The sequence below is a fragment of the Epinephelus lanceolatus genome, chromosome 18, assembly GCF_041903045.1.
Source record: "Epinephelus lanceolatus isolate andai-2023 chromosome 18, ASM4190304v1, whole genome shotgun sequence".
Lineage (NCBI taxonomy): Eukaryota > Metazoa > Chordata > Actinopteri > Perciformes > Serranidae > Epinephelus > Epinephelus lanceolatus.
This window is the reverse complement of record NC_135751.1, coordinates 17,740,897-17,756,270: the sequence shown is the minus strand read 5'-3', so window position 1 is coordinate 17,756,270 and position 15,374 is coordinate 17,740,897. Positions and strand designations below refer to the sequence as shown.

Here is a 15,374-nt window from a genome sequence, read left to right as displayed (position 1 = left end):
ATTGCATTTACACCTGTGTTCAGTGTGGTCACAATGCGTCCCTGACCACCCCAGGGTTGCACTGAGCAAAGATCACAATCTTTGCTCAGTGCAGTTACACCAGTACTTTCATGTGGTCTAGCACTATTTGATTGGAATCAGATCACCCCAAATGTATCTTAATGCAAGGTGTAAAGGGGGTCAGAGTCTCCAGAATAGCCATGCAGCCCCTCTGTATTTTTCAGACTAGATCAAGTATTAACCTTTACCCTCACTTTTTACCTCCACTTAGTCCTCTCCATGCCCCACAAAACTACTGCATGTCCCCACCATGCTTCACTCCTCAGCTTACATTCCACAAAATGTGTATAGTTTAAGATATTTCTTTCTTTCTTTTTTTTTTTTTGAAACACTGTGGCCATGATTAATTGAATTTAAATCCAGTTTAGCTAATGATCATAAATTCTTTGATGCCAAAGTCACATTGTTGTGGCAGTCTCATTATCACGAGTTTGTCAAAATATATCAAAGTGTCCTCTGCAGGCTTTTTGTCCCGCAGAGAATCATGTGTCAGACAGGTGACAGTGGCAGAGGATTAGTGCTTAAATCTACAAACTGTGTTTTTATGTCTGATAATCTTGAGCTGTCTCTAAGTTTAGTATCTAAACCAATTAAAAAGTTATAAAACTCATTTTCTTAGCATTACATATTATCAAAATAGACTTGTGTAAGTCTTGAATTTTGTCCTATTGGTATGAGAACATGTAAAACTTAACCTGTTTGTGTTGAATGAGAAATCAGCTTTGTCACATAGACAGACAAAAATATATTGTTGAAGTCTGAAGCCTATTATTTTTAAATGTAATGTGCATTAAAAACTTAAAATGACTGAAGTTTGATATCAGAAACTTGAAAACTCCCTGTGGAAACCTCTTTCCATACATACGTGGTTATACATTTGCCTGATAGCTGGCTCACCACCTTTTTTTCCTGCTTTTAATTTGCCAGCATTTTGGTGCTATAAAATAAGGTAAAGGACTGGACATAAGGATGCCTGATGGCCTCTGGAGGCAAGGAAATTGAACTGTTGAAGCATGTCAGTCCAGTAAAGCCAAGACGAGATTTTTGCACCACTCCTGTGCACAGGGGAAAAAAAGCTTAATGTCAATGTAATTTGAAAAATAACAGGAGCAGTGAAGTGAACCTAAACCTCCATACCCCAAAGAATTTGACAGAGCATTCAGACACAAATTCAGTCTTGAAGATTGCAGAGAAGTGAATGTGTTAGGTAGAGAGGGAGAGATTGGAGAGATGGGGACGTAATGAAGCTTTGGTTGGCTCAGACTGAGAGAAGATTGGGAGGAATCTCTGCAGTGCCATGTAATAATCGCCCCTTGAGTCACTGGCAATCACGGATTATTCAATATGAAGAGGACAGCTCTCTTTCCCCACCATTAAGTCTTTCACATTTCCTCTTCTCTATGTCTCTTTCCTTTTTCCGCTCTCTGTACTCTGCAATTTACACACGCTGCCCGTTTCTCCTTTTTACTCTTTTCCCCATCAGTCTCTCTCGTTCTCTGTGATTTGGAAGCAGAGTGGATTCCTACCCCTGTCTAATGAAAGCAAAATTAGTCCCATTATTTCATTATGACACTCACGGCGCACTCTCTTTGTCCACAAACTGTTCAAAACAGCCATTGTTAAAGAAGCTGTATGTGTGAAAACGCTATCCTCAGAGGGACAGTGGGCACTCAAAGCTAATTGTCAGCGTGGGAAGTTGGTGCCAAGCCGTTTAGGGTGGCAACATACCACAATTGCATGACGAATAACAAAAAGAAACAAAAGAACCAGCTGACTTTAACCAAGAGAATAAACAGTCAGCTGTGGCAGCTTTCACAACAACTGCTGTTGTGGCATTATGAAGTATGAGATGCCGTGAGTAGTTGAAAGGTCAAGTGGTCAGTCAGTGCACAAGTAGGTAGAAGTTTGTTTTGATTTGTTATACAAAAACAAGAATAGTCAGGACATTCGTTAAGAAAGTAGAGGATTCTTAGTATGTACCTGCCATCCAGTGTGGTCGTACCATAGGCTGTAAAAATAATGAACAAAGCTACCATGATGACACCCATTGGTTTGTGGATTGCCTTTTTGAAGCCTTGAGTTCAGCACTTTGCCCGTCGCCATCTTGGTATTTTGGAGCCAGAAGTCGCCTTGCAAGTGACATAACACATAAATATGCGTAAATTTGGGTCTTAATAGAATGTAAACGGCTGAGTTATATAAATATTCACCCCTGTACAGTTGTCATGAATGTTGAAATTAGCTATAGAGACCAAGACTGTTTTTTTGTACCAGGCTGTCAAAATGCTTATTTATGCTGTAAAGTTGGGCATTTTAACATGGGAGTCTATGGGGATTTACTCTGTTTTGGAGCCAGCCTCAAGTGGCCTTTTGATAAATTGCAGTTTTTGGCACTTCCACATTGGCTCCATTTCTTAGTCTCGGAGGTCGCTGCTTGGGTCGTACAGTACTAGGCTCATTACTGCTACTTAAAAAGATACTTTGCCGATTTTGCGACATTTGTATCATAACAGTGTGGGTAGTATGTGTAAATGAACTGTGGTAAACTTCCCTCCATCCTACCAGCGCTTAGATCTCCCTGCTCATCTCTCAGCTCAAATCTGCTGGCTCTAGGGCTATTGCTCCAACTACAGATTGTACTTCTGCATTTACGTATACCTGCCACCACAGACACTGTATAAGCAGATTGAGAGATCCAAAATCAGATCAAACAGTAAGACAAGGCTGTGTTGATCACATATAATCCAAGATTATGTTACTGTATTGCCTATTTCTCACCTAAAGTGACTTCAGAAACATATAGTGCACTGTTTGGCTATAATACAAGAATTTTGTGAATAGGAAGTGGGCACCATACTGTTTCCTGAGTTATCAAAATGGAGGCTGAAAAAACAAACTGCTGCGTTGTCTATTTGTTGCCTCTAATGTTTCCAAAAATATATTTTAACCCACTGTTAACTGTACCTTAAGATAATTTATTGCTAGCTGGCTGCCATATTGTGTCCTGTGTAAAAACTGAAGAGCTTGCATTGCATCAGCCACCAGTGGTAGCATTTATTGGCCCGGTGTAATGCAGTGCATTCTCGGAATTGTAGGTTTTCTACCTCTTCAGCAAAAGAAAATGCCACAGTTTTTTACTTTGGTTTTCTCTGTGCATGTAGCACTATTTTCAAAAATATTTGCATCTACTCTATAGAAGGTTTTAAGAAAAGACCATTTTTACAGCAGTGAAATACTTCTTTAAAAAGATCTAAATGTGCATGGCTCCCCAAAGTGTTAAATATTAAACAAATCAATGATTATAAAATAAATAATCACACAAATAAATTGTGTAAAACATAAATGAAAAAAAATGATTAAAATGAAAGTCATTATTATGAAATGTTAAACCGGCAAGTTTTAGCCAGTTAGCTCCTGTTAGCCAGAGCGGCAACAGTGTCAAAGTAATTCTGAATTAACGTCACTGGCTGAAAGGTGAAAGGGCAGCGACAACACCACTGTAACAAAAAGTGACAGTATAAAGTCATAAAAAAAGTGATGGGTGAAAAATGCCATTTTAAATTAAATCAGCCTTTTGAAAAAGTAAAATTAAAATGTCTATTCAAATAAAAATGATGATGGGATACAGTAAAATTCTGATGTTATGAAAATGAATGATGAAATAACATCACATAATAATGAGTTGAATTTTAATTATTTCTTGAATTATTAAGATTAGGTTGATGTAAATATTTCATATAATTTTTTATGATTATTTTATAATGTCTATTTATTAACACAGGTTCCATAATCTTGAAGTGTGAACCCCGTTTTAACCATGCAGTGCCAAGTACAGTACTGTACCATGAGTCCTGGTTGAAACTGCCAACACAAATATTTTAGCAACCTTTTTAAACCTTAATGAAGCAAGATGCTCTGAATGTAGCCTTGTGTTGTTGGTTTCCACAAGCTGTTGCTTTTGAAATTGCTCCTCTCGGTCAGATTCCCATTGCCTTTAATGTCAAACCCAGAAAATAGCACAGATCCCGACAATTTAGCTTACAGAAGGATGGAGCAAAATCTGTCTTCTAAAACATTTAAATTCAGTATAATGAAACAGCTGAGCACGGACTATGCTGGAAAACGCGCTGATTATCTGCAGCTCATCTCATCAAATTATCAAGCCGGCTGGCTCATTTGCATACAGCTTATAAGAGCTAATTAAGAACTTCTGCAGACTCTGTTCACTTCACCTGGTGTTTTTTTAACCCATCAGTGACATTGTGCTCCCGATCTTTTTGAAGAGAAATCTTAATTATGGCAGCTAAAAAATATGAGCACTCTGCTACTTTTTTTTTTTTACAACTAAAAAGTAAACAGGTTATTTTTGAAGAATGTGTTTGTGCAGAATGTGTCACAGTCACAGTCTTCAACATCTATTTTTCTAGGATCCACATACAGTATTATGCCTTAGTTGTAACCAGAAAATGATGAAATAAGCCACCACAGTGTTTCACCTCACCCTCATTTCTCCCTCAAACTCACCTGCTGATCACACTTTGACTGATGTTGTTGTTCTGACAATTAGACGTGCCCACCATGGGTGACCTCTCTCCTTGGCCCGCAGATTAAGGTAAAAATGCTTCTTCTCTGGAACCTTTCCTGGACAGAATTCCCTAAACATGACCCCAAACTTTTACCCTACTTCGAGTTTCCAGTGGTGTGTTCTCTTTTGTTTCCTCTGGCCGAATGATTACTGACATTTCTAGGGCATTTTGAACTCAAGGAATGAGCACACCACTTTAGAGTATCTCAGTGGTCCCACCCCCCAGCTAATATATGAATAGATCTAAATATATAAATACCTTTAGCATCAGTGGCATTATCCACACAATAACATTTCCCACCAGTTCAAATAAAAGGCAGCTGGTGCACATTAACGTGTCATGAAAGCCAGCTGGAGGGACAGTTAAACATTTTAAGACATCACTGTGTACCATCTGTAATCAGCTAAAACAAGATGCACTGGCATCATTTTTTGGTTTCATGAGGGTCCCGTGTTTAGCTTTGCCAATTTCAAGTTAGGGTTGGGTTTGTTTTTTTTCATCAAGATAAATTTGCTGGTTGAATGAACATTGTGCCATTCAGCTAATTATAATTTGGATTTTTGGGATAGCAGTGTAAGCTTTAGCACCTGGCCTGGTGAATCAGATTTCAGGGCTTATCTCTTGCTAACCTCCTGGACATGCAAATGATGTGTTCCAAATAGACTTTATCACTGGAGCAACAAAAGTGCCATTAAAGCTACAGTTGGTAACTTTTATGAAAATAACTTTTTGTCATATTTGCTGACACTGTCACTCCATCTAAACAGTATTACATGAGACAGATCGTCTTTGAAAAAAAATGGTGTTTCTTCTAGGGCTGTTGCGATAACCGCTGTGTTGCAATACCCCATCCTTGACAAGCCAACCACAGGGGATGGCAAGCAGCTGCCACAACTGCTATGTTCATGCTTTTTCTTTCTTTCATGCAAGGAAAGTTTGCTCCAGCTGGTGGGCGGTGCTTTACTCAACTGTTTGCAACATGGTCACAAACTGTCTCATTTTACAGCTAAACTGTGCACTAAAATATTTTTCTGAAAACATGTGATGTGAGAAATAGGCATCAGGTTGCCTAGTTTGACAGTTTGACCGCCAGTGCACATACAGTGATTGACATGACTGACAGCTGTTTCAGAGACTCCTTGGCTCTGATTGGCTGTTTTTATTCACATGCAGTAATGCCATTAGAAGCAGTACGAGGAGGCAGAGGAGCATGGGTTTTTTCACAGCTCATCTGTCTAATATACTTATGGGTGGATGCAGTGACAGTTTCAGCAAATATGATGAGGTTGTTTTTATAAAAGTTACCAACATCAGCTTTAATGCTCAAGTTTTTTGCAAAGCATCAGGTTCTTTTGTAAGTTTAGGCTCTGATGTTACCTGTATGCGTGTTAATTGCGGGTGTTAAAATTAACAGAGCCTCTCTGATGGTGTTCTGTGCCACTCTGCCCGCGCCGCCTGCTCACTAAAGCTTTACTCAGAGGTATTAGAGCATTCCAGGCATGAGGATCCTTCGAATCAATGTGCTGGATAAGAACAGACAGTTCAAAGCCACAATTTCTCCCCGTTTGGTTTGGCATAGATCAAGGAGGGCATGAAAATGTGAATCACTTTCACACCGCAAAACCCTATTTCCATTTCCCATTTGGCCTCTTATTACTTCTGGCGGTAAAACAGGCTAGTTAAAGGTGCTGGGCACGAGGTGGGGGTTGTGAAGACCTATCCTGGGAGGGTGTCGTTTGGCAGGCGAACATGTGCGTGAGATGAAGGGCGACTACTCTGCTGCACTCACAGACCAGAATAAATGTGTCGGCCAGGCTTGAGAGGAGTTCCTCAAGCAGAAGGAACAGCCCCGCTCTCTGGTGACGGTTGGCAGCACAGGCTCTGGAACTGCAACAGAGCAGGTGAAAGCCTCCCAGCAGCGCAGTCTAGACCAGCACACCTGCTCTCCTTTCACACAGAACTACTCCCCATAATCCCTAAACCAACACCTTTTAAAACTTTAAGAGCCACTGCAGAACCTCTTCTACTGTTGCTTCTTATGAAAAGCGTAAATAAAACCTCCCTAAAGTGTAAAAGAGTTCCTTTCTCGCTCTTATCTCAGCCCTGACACCAATCTGGTGTATTCTGCTTGTTTTGCACCCTGCAGATAAAACTAACAACTGTTTCTGTCAGATGCATTCACCTTGGCTCCACCTGCAAAAGAGAGACAAATAGATGTTGTGACAAACGTGTTACCCCACGAGTTAGATACTGTTGGAACAGTGCCATCTACTGACTCATTCCACTATTACACAAAGGGACTGAACATGTGATGCCGCTTGTCCATCAGCTTATTTTGCATTTTTTAATGAGTATAATCATTAAAACAAGTGTCAAAATAAAGGTGGTCAACACCGGTGTAATTTGCATTGTCACTCAGTGTTGCACCATATGACAAAAGGTGTGTTTATTAGTGGTTTGGTCATCATGTGTAGAGAGCAGCCTGTCTCATGGCTTGCACCACACATGCTGATATCAACCTGAATAATGATCTCCTGTGTTTGTCTCTTGTTCTGTTTTCACCTTTCCTTCACCCCCCACCCCTCCACCTCTTCTGACACTTGTTCCTGCGGCAAACCTCACCCACCCCACCACCCTGTGTGAACCTGTGTCACCCTGCAACCCCCGGCCTGCCCACCTACTGTACCTGTGACCCTGCAGCAGTGAGCAGCACCTGTCCATGTCCAGCCTCTTCGGCTTCCTTCTCCTCCTGTTCACCTGACTAGAGAGCTACACACATCCATCCACCCCCTTTACTTTGTCAGCCTTCTCAAATCTCCAGTGTTTAATCCAAAATCTACACTGGACCCCAATCTGTGTGCAGCTGTGGATGTGTGTAAGAGTGTGTGTGTGTGTGTGTGTGTGTGTGTGTGTGTGCAAGCATGCATGCACGCCAGGCATGTTTGACTGAAATGGTAAGGGAAGGTGCTGCAGGGGACAGTGCCCAGCCAATTTTAAGACTTTAATTTTTCATGATTTTCCCTTTGATCCTTGAAAACCTCCATTCCCCCTTCCCCCCTCTTCTGTGTCCCCGCTATACCTGAAGGCCTTGGGGACCAACAGCACCAGTGGCAGTATTGAGCCATACCTCTCTGGTATCAAAACGGGAATTTTCTCAGGCCGAGTGCCCTCTCCTGCAGCAGCATTTGCCCCTGGCCTAAGGAAGTACCCCCAGGAGGGGGCAATGCCCTCCCTGACAGCCTCCTCCAGCCAAGCAAAGGCCCTGCTGGCAAGCCTGTCTGCCTCCGGTCTGAGCACTGAGGCCCTGCTCCTCTCCTCCACCCTCCGACATCGCCGCCTTCTACGTGAGCAGCGAGCCTCCTCCTTGCCTCTGCCCAGCAGCCTGTCCACCCCCTCTACTCCCACTGCTACCTCCCCCTCCTCTTCTGCCTCACCCACCACCCCAACTCCTTCCCTGTCTCCCTCCTCCCCAACCCCTCTGAGCTCCCTTAACCCCCCTTCTGCGGTTCTCAAGCCCAGCGGTTGTAGCTCCAGCCTCAACAGCTGCAAGGAGGATGGCAATGAGCATGTGAATAAGGACCTCGCCCCTGGCAGCACTCAGTGATGATGAGGAGGAGGACACGGGAGTATTCAAGCACCATCACATTATGAACCATGAAGAGAAAACAACTGCATTATGGATTTTTTTTAGTGTCATATTTTATTTCAGGACTTTTTTGCTTTTTCTTCCTCTTCTTTTTCCTCTCTAATTTTGGCATCACTCCAGCATGCAGAGTCTTCAAATTTCCATGGCAAGAACTATCGTACTGTAAAAGCAGTCACAATCTTCTTCTTGGACAAGTTTCCTACTCTGATCTGGTTCCATAGTTCCTCTGCAGTTCTCCCACGCAGTCATACTGCCAGTCTGCCAGAAAGAGAGCGCACAAACGGGCCTCCCCTCCTACCAGCTGCCTGCTGTAAGCTGATGTGGTCTGGATGGATTTACTGACAGTAGCAGTCTCATATAAACCCTCACTCACTGGGGTTGTTAGTGGAATTGACAACATTTCTAGACTGTGACTTTTATCATAGAAAATAGAACTGCAATAATCACCAAGTGAGTCCAGTAGTTGTGTGTGTTCAGGATAATATTGCTCTCACATCACCTGGCAGAATGTGCTCAGAAAAAAATCAAAAGTAGATCAAGGTGATGATTGTGGTTTCAAGCTGTTTTGTGTTAAAAGGGCATTTGTGGCTTTTCTTGCATCACCTGTGTTTTAAACTCTGAACTGGTGCTATATTTTCCCCTCCGTTTGTACACACTGTGTAAAGAGTTTACATGATTGTCCTCATGCCCTGATCTCTGACCTGATGTGATCTGATCTGCTTTGTTGCAAGCATACATTCCACTGTCTGACTTTGATTTCATGTCACACTGAATACTAATATGCATCCCTGCAGAAAGAAATCCTTGCATCGAAAATTAGAAACAATTATGGGAAAATCTTTGATTTGAAAAAGACAGTGTATTCACAAAAGCACATTGTAGGGAGAAGTCCTAACAGCACATTTAAAATAGAACCAGGAGGTACAGTTACACAAACAGGAGAAAGGAATGCAACTAGTGAATTGTACAGACATGTTGAATTTCTGTATATGTGTATTAACTAGTTAATTATGACAATCAGGATGTTTCTGCAGTAGCATCTTACAGGTTGCTCCGGCATTTTGGCACCTGACATCACAAACCTTCCCAAAGACTCAAGCGCACACACAGTAATGATTAACACACACATTTTGTCACACAGTCTGCACTTGTAAAGCCAAGCTGTTCGCAGAAGCACAGACTCTACTAGTTGTTTGTTTCAGCAAATCTTGTGTGATGATTAAGGTTTTAAGTCACATCTGTTGCACCATTGATATCGAGCACTTTGGTAAAATATGCCACATCGACCAGAACACAATTTCACCCTTTAAGGAATCTGATCTACAGAGTGACGGATGAAGTGGCTTCTTTTGGAGACACTTGTTTCTTTTGAACTTCAAAGTTACTCTGATGGGAAGCAGCTTCCAAAGTTTTCAGCTAAATTTGCAAGTCTTATTGTAAAATGGAATGCCTTCTTAGAACAGAATGTATCTTTCACTGCGGTGAAGTGATCGCACTTCAACATCTATGACACTGTTTCAACTCTTGAGTAGTGTTTGAAAGATAAAGAGAGTTAATCAGCACATATTTAGAGACTTCAAATACAGCTTGACCCTTCAAGGGCCTGAGATAAGAATATAAAAATAAAAAGCAAGCACAGTTTCTTCTCAAACGCCTGACACTTTCCTCGAATTTTGACCTTGTGAATCCGGTTAATTATAACAAGCACAAAGCTATAAATGTTCCTTAAAGGAAGGGAAAAAAACATCCCTGCATATTTAAAATACCATACATTAGATTACCAATATTACCGTTGCTTCATTTGGTTTTATTACCTGCATGTTGAAACATTTATGAATGTTAGGCCTTTGGTGTGCATCAGTGACAGTAGTTTATCACTATTTAAAGCACATCAAAGGCCTGTCAGTGATTCCCTAAGTGTAAACCCTGCACAAGGAACCATTCTAAAGCTCCCTGTCCTATATTATTGCCTTAAGGCTGCCCACTGGGGAGGTGATGAGGTTGAACGGACAGTCATAGACAAAGTGATTTTTTATTTTTTATTTCAGTGGTTCACAAGAATGACCGTGTGAAATCGATTCTTTGTGGCATTGAGATTAAAACGTGCAAAAGGGGATCATGTCAAAGAGTAGGCAGCTTGAGGAGAGGGGATTAGTTTGGGGACATGTGTTTGAAGGCTTCTTTAATAAGGCCAGCTTTGACTTGCCTTGTCTCAATCGAGAGCGCTTGTGATATAAAAGACCCAAAGAGATGAGAGGAAGGGTCTGACAGTCAGAGCGCCATTAAGCGGCTGTTCTTTCCCTGCCCCTCTCACTTTGCTTTGTCTTTGGTGCGGGGCGTCTGTGAAATAAAAACCACTCAGTTTGAGGTAATCCTAGGACAAAGTTTGATAGGCAAGTTAACAGTGTGTGCAATATGTATTAGCACTCTTACAATTTTGCCAAGGCAGTGCTCTTTGCCTTTGTGAAACTCCTGCCTGTTTGTCTGCAAGGATCTGTTACCATGTTTTTCCCAGTGCCTCTAAGACTTTGTTCTTACCAGAAATCCCCAGTTGATCTTGTATTACAGTATTAGATCAGCAGCAATGACAGAATACCACTTTTACCCAAAGAAGAGGCTGCAAGAATTGGCTTGTTCCCATTTTTATTTTATTTATTTATTTTTTCAAAAAAAGAAAGAAAGAAAAAGAGAAAACAGCACTTGAAATGCAGAGTGTGTCAGGTTGCAGCGGTGGCATTTGACTAAACACTCCCCGAGTTCTAACAATGTGAAACTGCAAGCTCACAGCACAGCGAATTACGCCTCACCCTGGGTGCTCTGTGGCTTCGCCAGGCAGGTTCAAGCCCTGGGTTTCATATTGAGTGAAGTCAAATGAAAGAAATTCACTTACTCATGCTGTTCCACACTCAAATCCATAACTCTCCAAGTTAAATTTGCTGCATTTGCGTCTGGTGAGCGTTGGGGAGGAAGTATTCACGCTTGGCTGCTTTCCCCAAGTAAAGTCGGAGATGAAACCTCCCAGAATTGCGTGACAGTGCTCTCTGGAATGATTTTTTTTTTTTTTTTTTTTTTTCCCCTCAAACCAAGTGTTAGTGGGCTGTGATTTCAACATGGCCGGAGGCTTAGAGGGCATGTTGCAGACACTTAGAGTGGATGCCACTGGCAATCAGAAAAACTCATGCAAACTTGAAATCAAACATAGGAGAAATATACATATATAAATATATCTAAGTGAGATGTTTGTGTATGATATTATAATTGTGAAGAAAAGTGTGATATATATATAGGCCTAGAGTAAATTATATACTGTAAAATGTCATCATCTCTTCAGTTTTATATATTAGTGACCATTTTGTACAGATTTTTCTTTTTTAATTCATTGAGAGAGATATTACATTTCACACTGAGATTATTTATTCATACGCAGAACATTTTTATATTTGTTTAAAAATATCTGTATAGATAACAGTTAGCCTCTGTAATATATGCTGAAGTTCATTTTTAAATTCTAGGGTTTTCTTCACTGAGTTAGATTTTATGTAATTTTGATTTTTTTTAAAAGCTTGTCCCTGAAAATGCTCGTCCAGCTCGTCTGCACCGTTGCCTCCTTATGTGAAGGGTCACTATTGAGGTGCCAGAGGCTGGACCAGTGCCTGTGCTTAGGGGCTTATTTTGCTACTATCTTTTTGTTTTAGGGGGTTGTTTTCTGGACCTTTGGTCTGTTATTTTTGGTTTCCCCCCATCCTGTATTTGTGATTCAGCTTGTATTAGTGAGTTGGTCAGAAACACGGATATTGTGGTAACTACTGTGAAAGGTCAGTTAATGGGCCCAAAGGCTTCATATGGAGCCTTGCTGCTTTGACAGAAGTAAGTTACATGGCTTTAATTTCCCTCTGTGTCATGTTTGCATGTGAACAGGAGTGGTAGCAATGTGAACGTGGATGCTCAGTGCATAAGCATTAAGAGACAACAGGCTCTAAATCATTACAACAGGTGGAAGTACATTTTGTTGTGCACTCAGTCGCAGTTGTTGCACTGAGTGGCTTTAAGTAGCAGTTAAGCTAAACCACAGAAGTCGTTAAAACCACCAAGATGGATCAATAAGGGAATTAATTGTGTGAATTAAAAGTTTCTCTTTTCCTTTTGCCATTGTATCTTTTTTTATAACGAACCTACATTCTATAGTATGTATATGAGGTTTTTACATGAATGTGTGGATGTTCAAAAATCTTGGCATCAAAAGTAGAAGAACAAAAATTGACTTGTAAATAGGCCAAGTCATTCCTAGCGAGTTCAACAAATTGTTATGTCCAAAAGAAGATGTTTTATTAATAAACTATGACGATGGGTACAAAGGTATATACAAAACAATGCATGTATAGTCTCAAGCAATCGCACGGTGCAGTCGAAAAAAATGTTGTCTACATGTTTTCTCAAAAAAATGAGAAAGAGCGAAAGGGAAAAGCGGTGCTGTGTTAGAGGTTTACAAACATGAAGAATGAGATGTTATTTTGGTATCTGTGACACAGGCATGTTCAGTCTTACTGTGATGTTATGTGACTATGAAGATGACGATTGTGGCAGAGAGTGTTAGATGTCTAGAGGGATTCAGAATGCTGGGACGCACCCCAACCAGAGAAGTCACCGGTGATGGTGTACTCTTTCCACAGAGTGATTCTCCCATTTGTAGAGTAGTGTGATATAAGAACAAAAATAATACAGAAAATAGATCTATAATATAATGATATATAAATTTAAAAGCCTACTGATACTGGAGATACTAATTTATCAGTGTGGATGCCATGATATTCTGTGAGAAATGTGTGTGTTTTTCCTGTGAGAAGACAGTTGGCAGTTGAACCTGCCTTCTTTTGTACATAATTTGCTGTGATTGTGTGTCCAATAAAGTGCAGCTCTCTTGTACAGTGGCGGTGTCTGATCTTGCTTCATAATGACTTGTTTATGTTGTCTTGTCGTCAGGAAAGTAGTGATATTTGACCTCGTGCAGGAAGGAATATACCAATAAATTTCCTCTTAGATTTGTGCGTATTTTTTTTTTTGTTTGTTTGTTTGCTTTAGTACTGATACCTGGGATTCACCAATGACAGTTTACAAGTGATGGAGATTTAATCTCCTTTTTGTAGTTCACACGCTGGGAAGCACACGTTTTAAATTTGAGGGACTTACAAAAACAGGAATAGCATATAATCAAATTATGATTATTTGTTTCAGAGTATTTTTCATGATTGGGTTATTAAATTTGTCACTAAAGAACATGGTGTGGACTTGATTCACATGACTCGGACTCAGTCAGATCCAAGTCACAAATTTGATGACTTCAGACTTGACAAAGTCAAAAAAAAGATTTGCAACTTGACTTGGATGCTAACAACAACTCATGACTTAACTTGGACTTGATCTTTTGACTTGAAAATGTTTGGTATCTTCCCCCAGGCCCAAAGATGAAAAGGTATGTTGTTTAAATTGTCTGCCACAAATAAATTAATTTCCCTTTATTTCCTGAATCAATGCTATTCTTTCACAACAAGTCAACACTTATTTCCCCAGCTTTACTTTGTTTAAACCAATCCACTGGCATCCAGTCAAGTTGCAGGAGAATATACAAAAGAAACATAGACCATAAACATATTCTGTTGTGGTATTGGTTAATAGTGCTATGTCAGCACTATTTTTTTCATATCAAATTCAGTCACACTTGTTTTAAGAGACTTTTTTTGAGAAGTACAAATTTTAAAAAGCATTCTGGATTTTTGTAAATTAAATATATAACTTGTTTAAATGATATTAGATTTGGCGAAGAGCACATACGACTTGTTTAGGACTCAAATCAAAGTTTAAGACTTGGGACTTGACTTGTGACTCACTTGTCTTTACTTGGGACTGGACTTGGGACTTAAGTGCAAAGACTTGAAACTTACTTGTGACTTAGAAAACAATGACTTGGTCCCACCTCTGCTAAAGAAATACTATTAGTCCACTGATCTCTTTTAAGACTGTAAAAATGATGATTTGCGTGTGTTCAGCTTCAAAATCACTGATATGTTGCTCTTTTAATTCATTTTAAGGTGTTTTTTTCAGTAGATCGCCAACATGAACATGTAAAATTTATCTTCAGCAACTGGTCAGCACCCTCTTGTAAGCCTGCAAGGTGTGGACACCCGGCAAAAGTGAAATGAACTGCTGACTATGAAAGCTCTCCGGTTGAGACAGACCCAAGTCATCACTGCTGCACTGTTGAATTTTTCAGGTTTTCCATATATGTTAGTATGGTGATCATTTCATTTCTGGCGTTATAGCATTAGGTGGGAAATGTGTGCATATTCCTAATGAGTAGGGAGAAGGACTTTTAAGAGGCCTAAGAGTATACTATCCCTGCACCATCTAATCTGTAGTGTTTCATTTACTCACTATCATGCAGCGTTTGGAGAATATTTCCCTGACCTATTTGTGTTTCCACCTTTTTTCTCGTTTGATTAAGAAACTCTTAAGTCACTCCTCCCTGCCCCTAACAGTTTTTCACCTCAGGAGCTCTTATCAGGTCTAAGATGCTCTGTGAATAACATATTTTTTACAAGGACCTAGTCTTAACTTCCCCTCTAAGGGAAAATTCTGAGAAGCCTCTAAATCCTCTAAAACTGATGCACCTGGTAGTGGCATTACTGTCAAGTGGAGCATCTGACTGGACACCTGTCAGTGCCACCTCTCCTGTTATTTCCTGTACTCTTCCAGGTGTCATCATTGAGCACTTGGCTTGGGCAATGCTTTTTTGCTTCTATTTTCATGTCATGCCCTTTTCTTTTAATTCCAGTTTGTGTGTTGAGACAGCATTTATAGCATCACAAATGTTTTGCCATTGCTGTGTTTTTGACTTCCTGTAATGCCAGTACTGACGTTCTGGAAAATCATGTTTACTTTGTTGAAGTTTATTAAACAGTACATCGATTTCACTATTGCTGAGGTTTTTTCTTGGGCATATGCCAAAGCATTTGCATGCGGCACAATACCTGCCCTTATGTAGTGCTTAGGGGGCATTACCTGTGCTCTTTAACAATCAGCCATGT

At 40.4% G+C, this 15,374-nt stretch overlaps 1 protein-coding gene across 6 annotated transcripts in view; it reads left to right on the top strand.

Annotated features, from left to right (window-relative positions):
- Positions 1 to 13,220, top strand: part of srcin1a (SRC kinase signaling inhibitor 1a) — a 146,388-nt gene extending 133,168 nt beyond the window's left edge. For 4 of the 6 annotated variants that reach the window (XM_078161294.1, XM_078161293.1, XM_078161291.1 and 1 more), the window contains one exon: positions 7,347 to 13,220. In XM_078161294.1, the coding sequence (XP_078017420.1) occupies positions 7,347 to 7,352 (6 nt within the window). In that variant the 3' untranslated portion in view covers positions 7,353 to 13,220. The remainder of the gene's footprint in view (positions 1 to 7,346) is intronic. The other 2 variants (XM_078161296.1, XM_078161295.1) reach the window with 2 other exon arrangements.
- Positions 13,221 to 15,374: the final 2,154 nt, after the last annotated feature.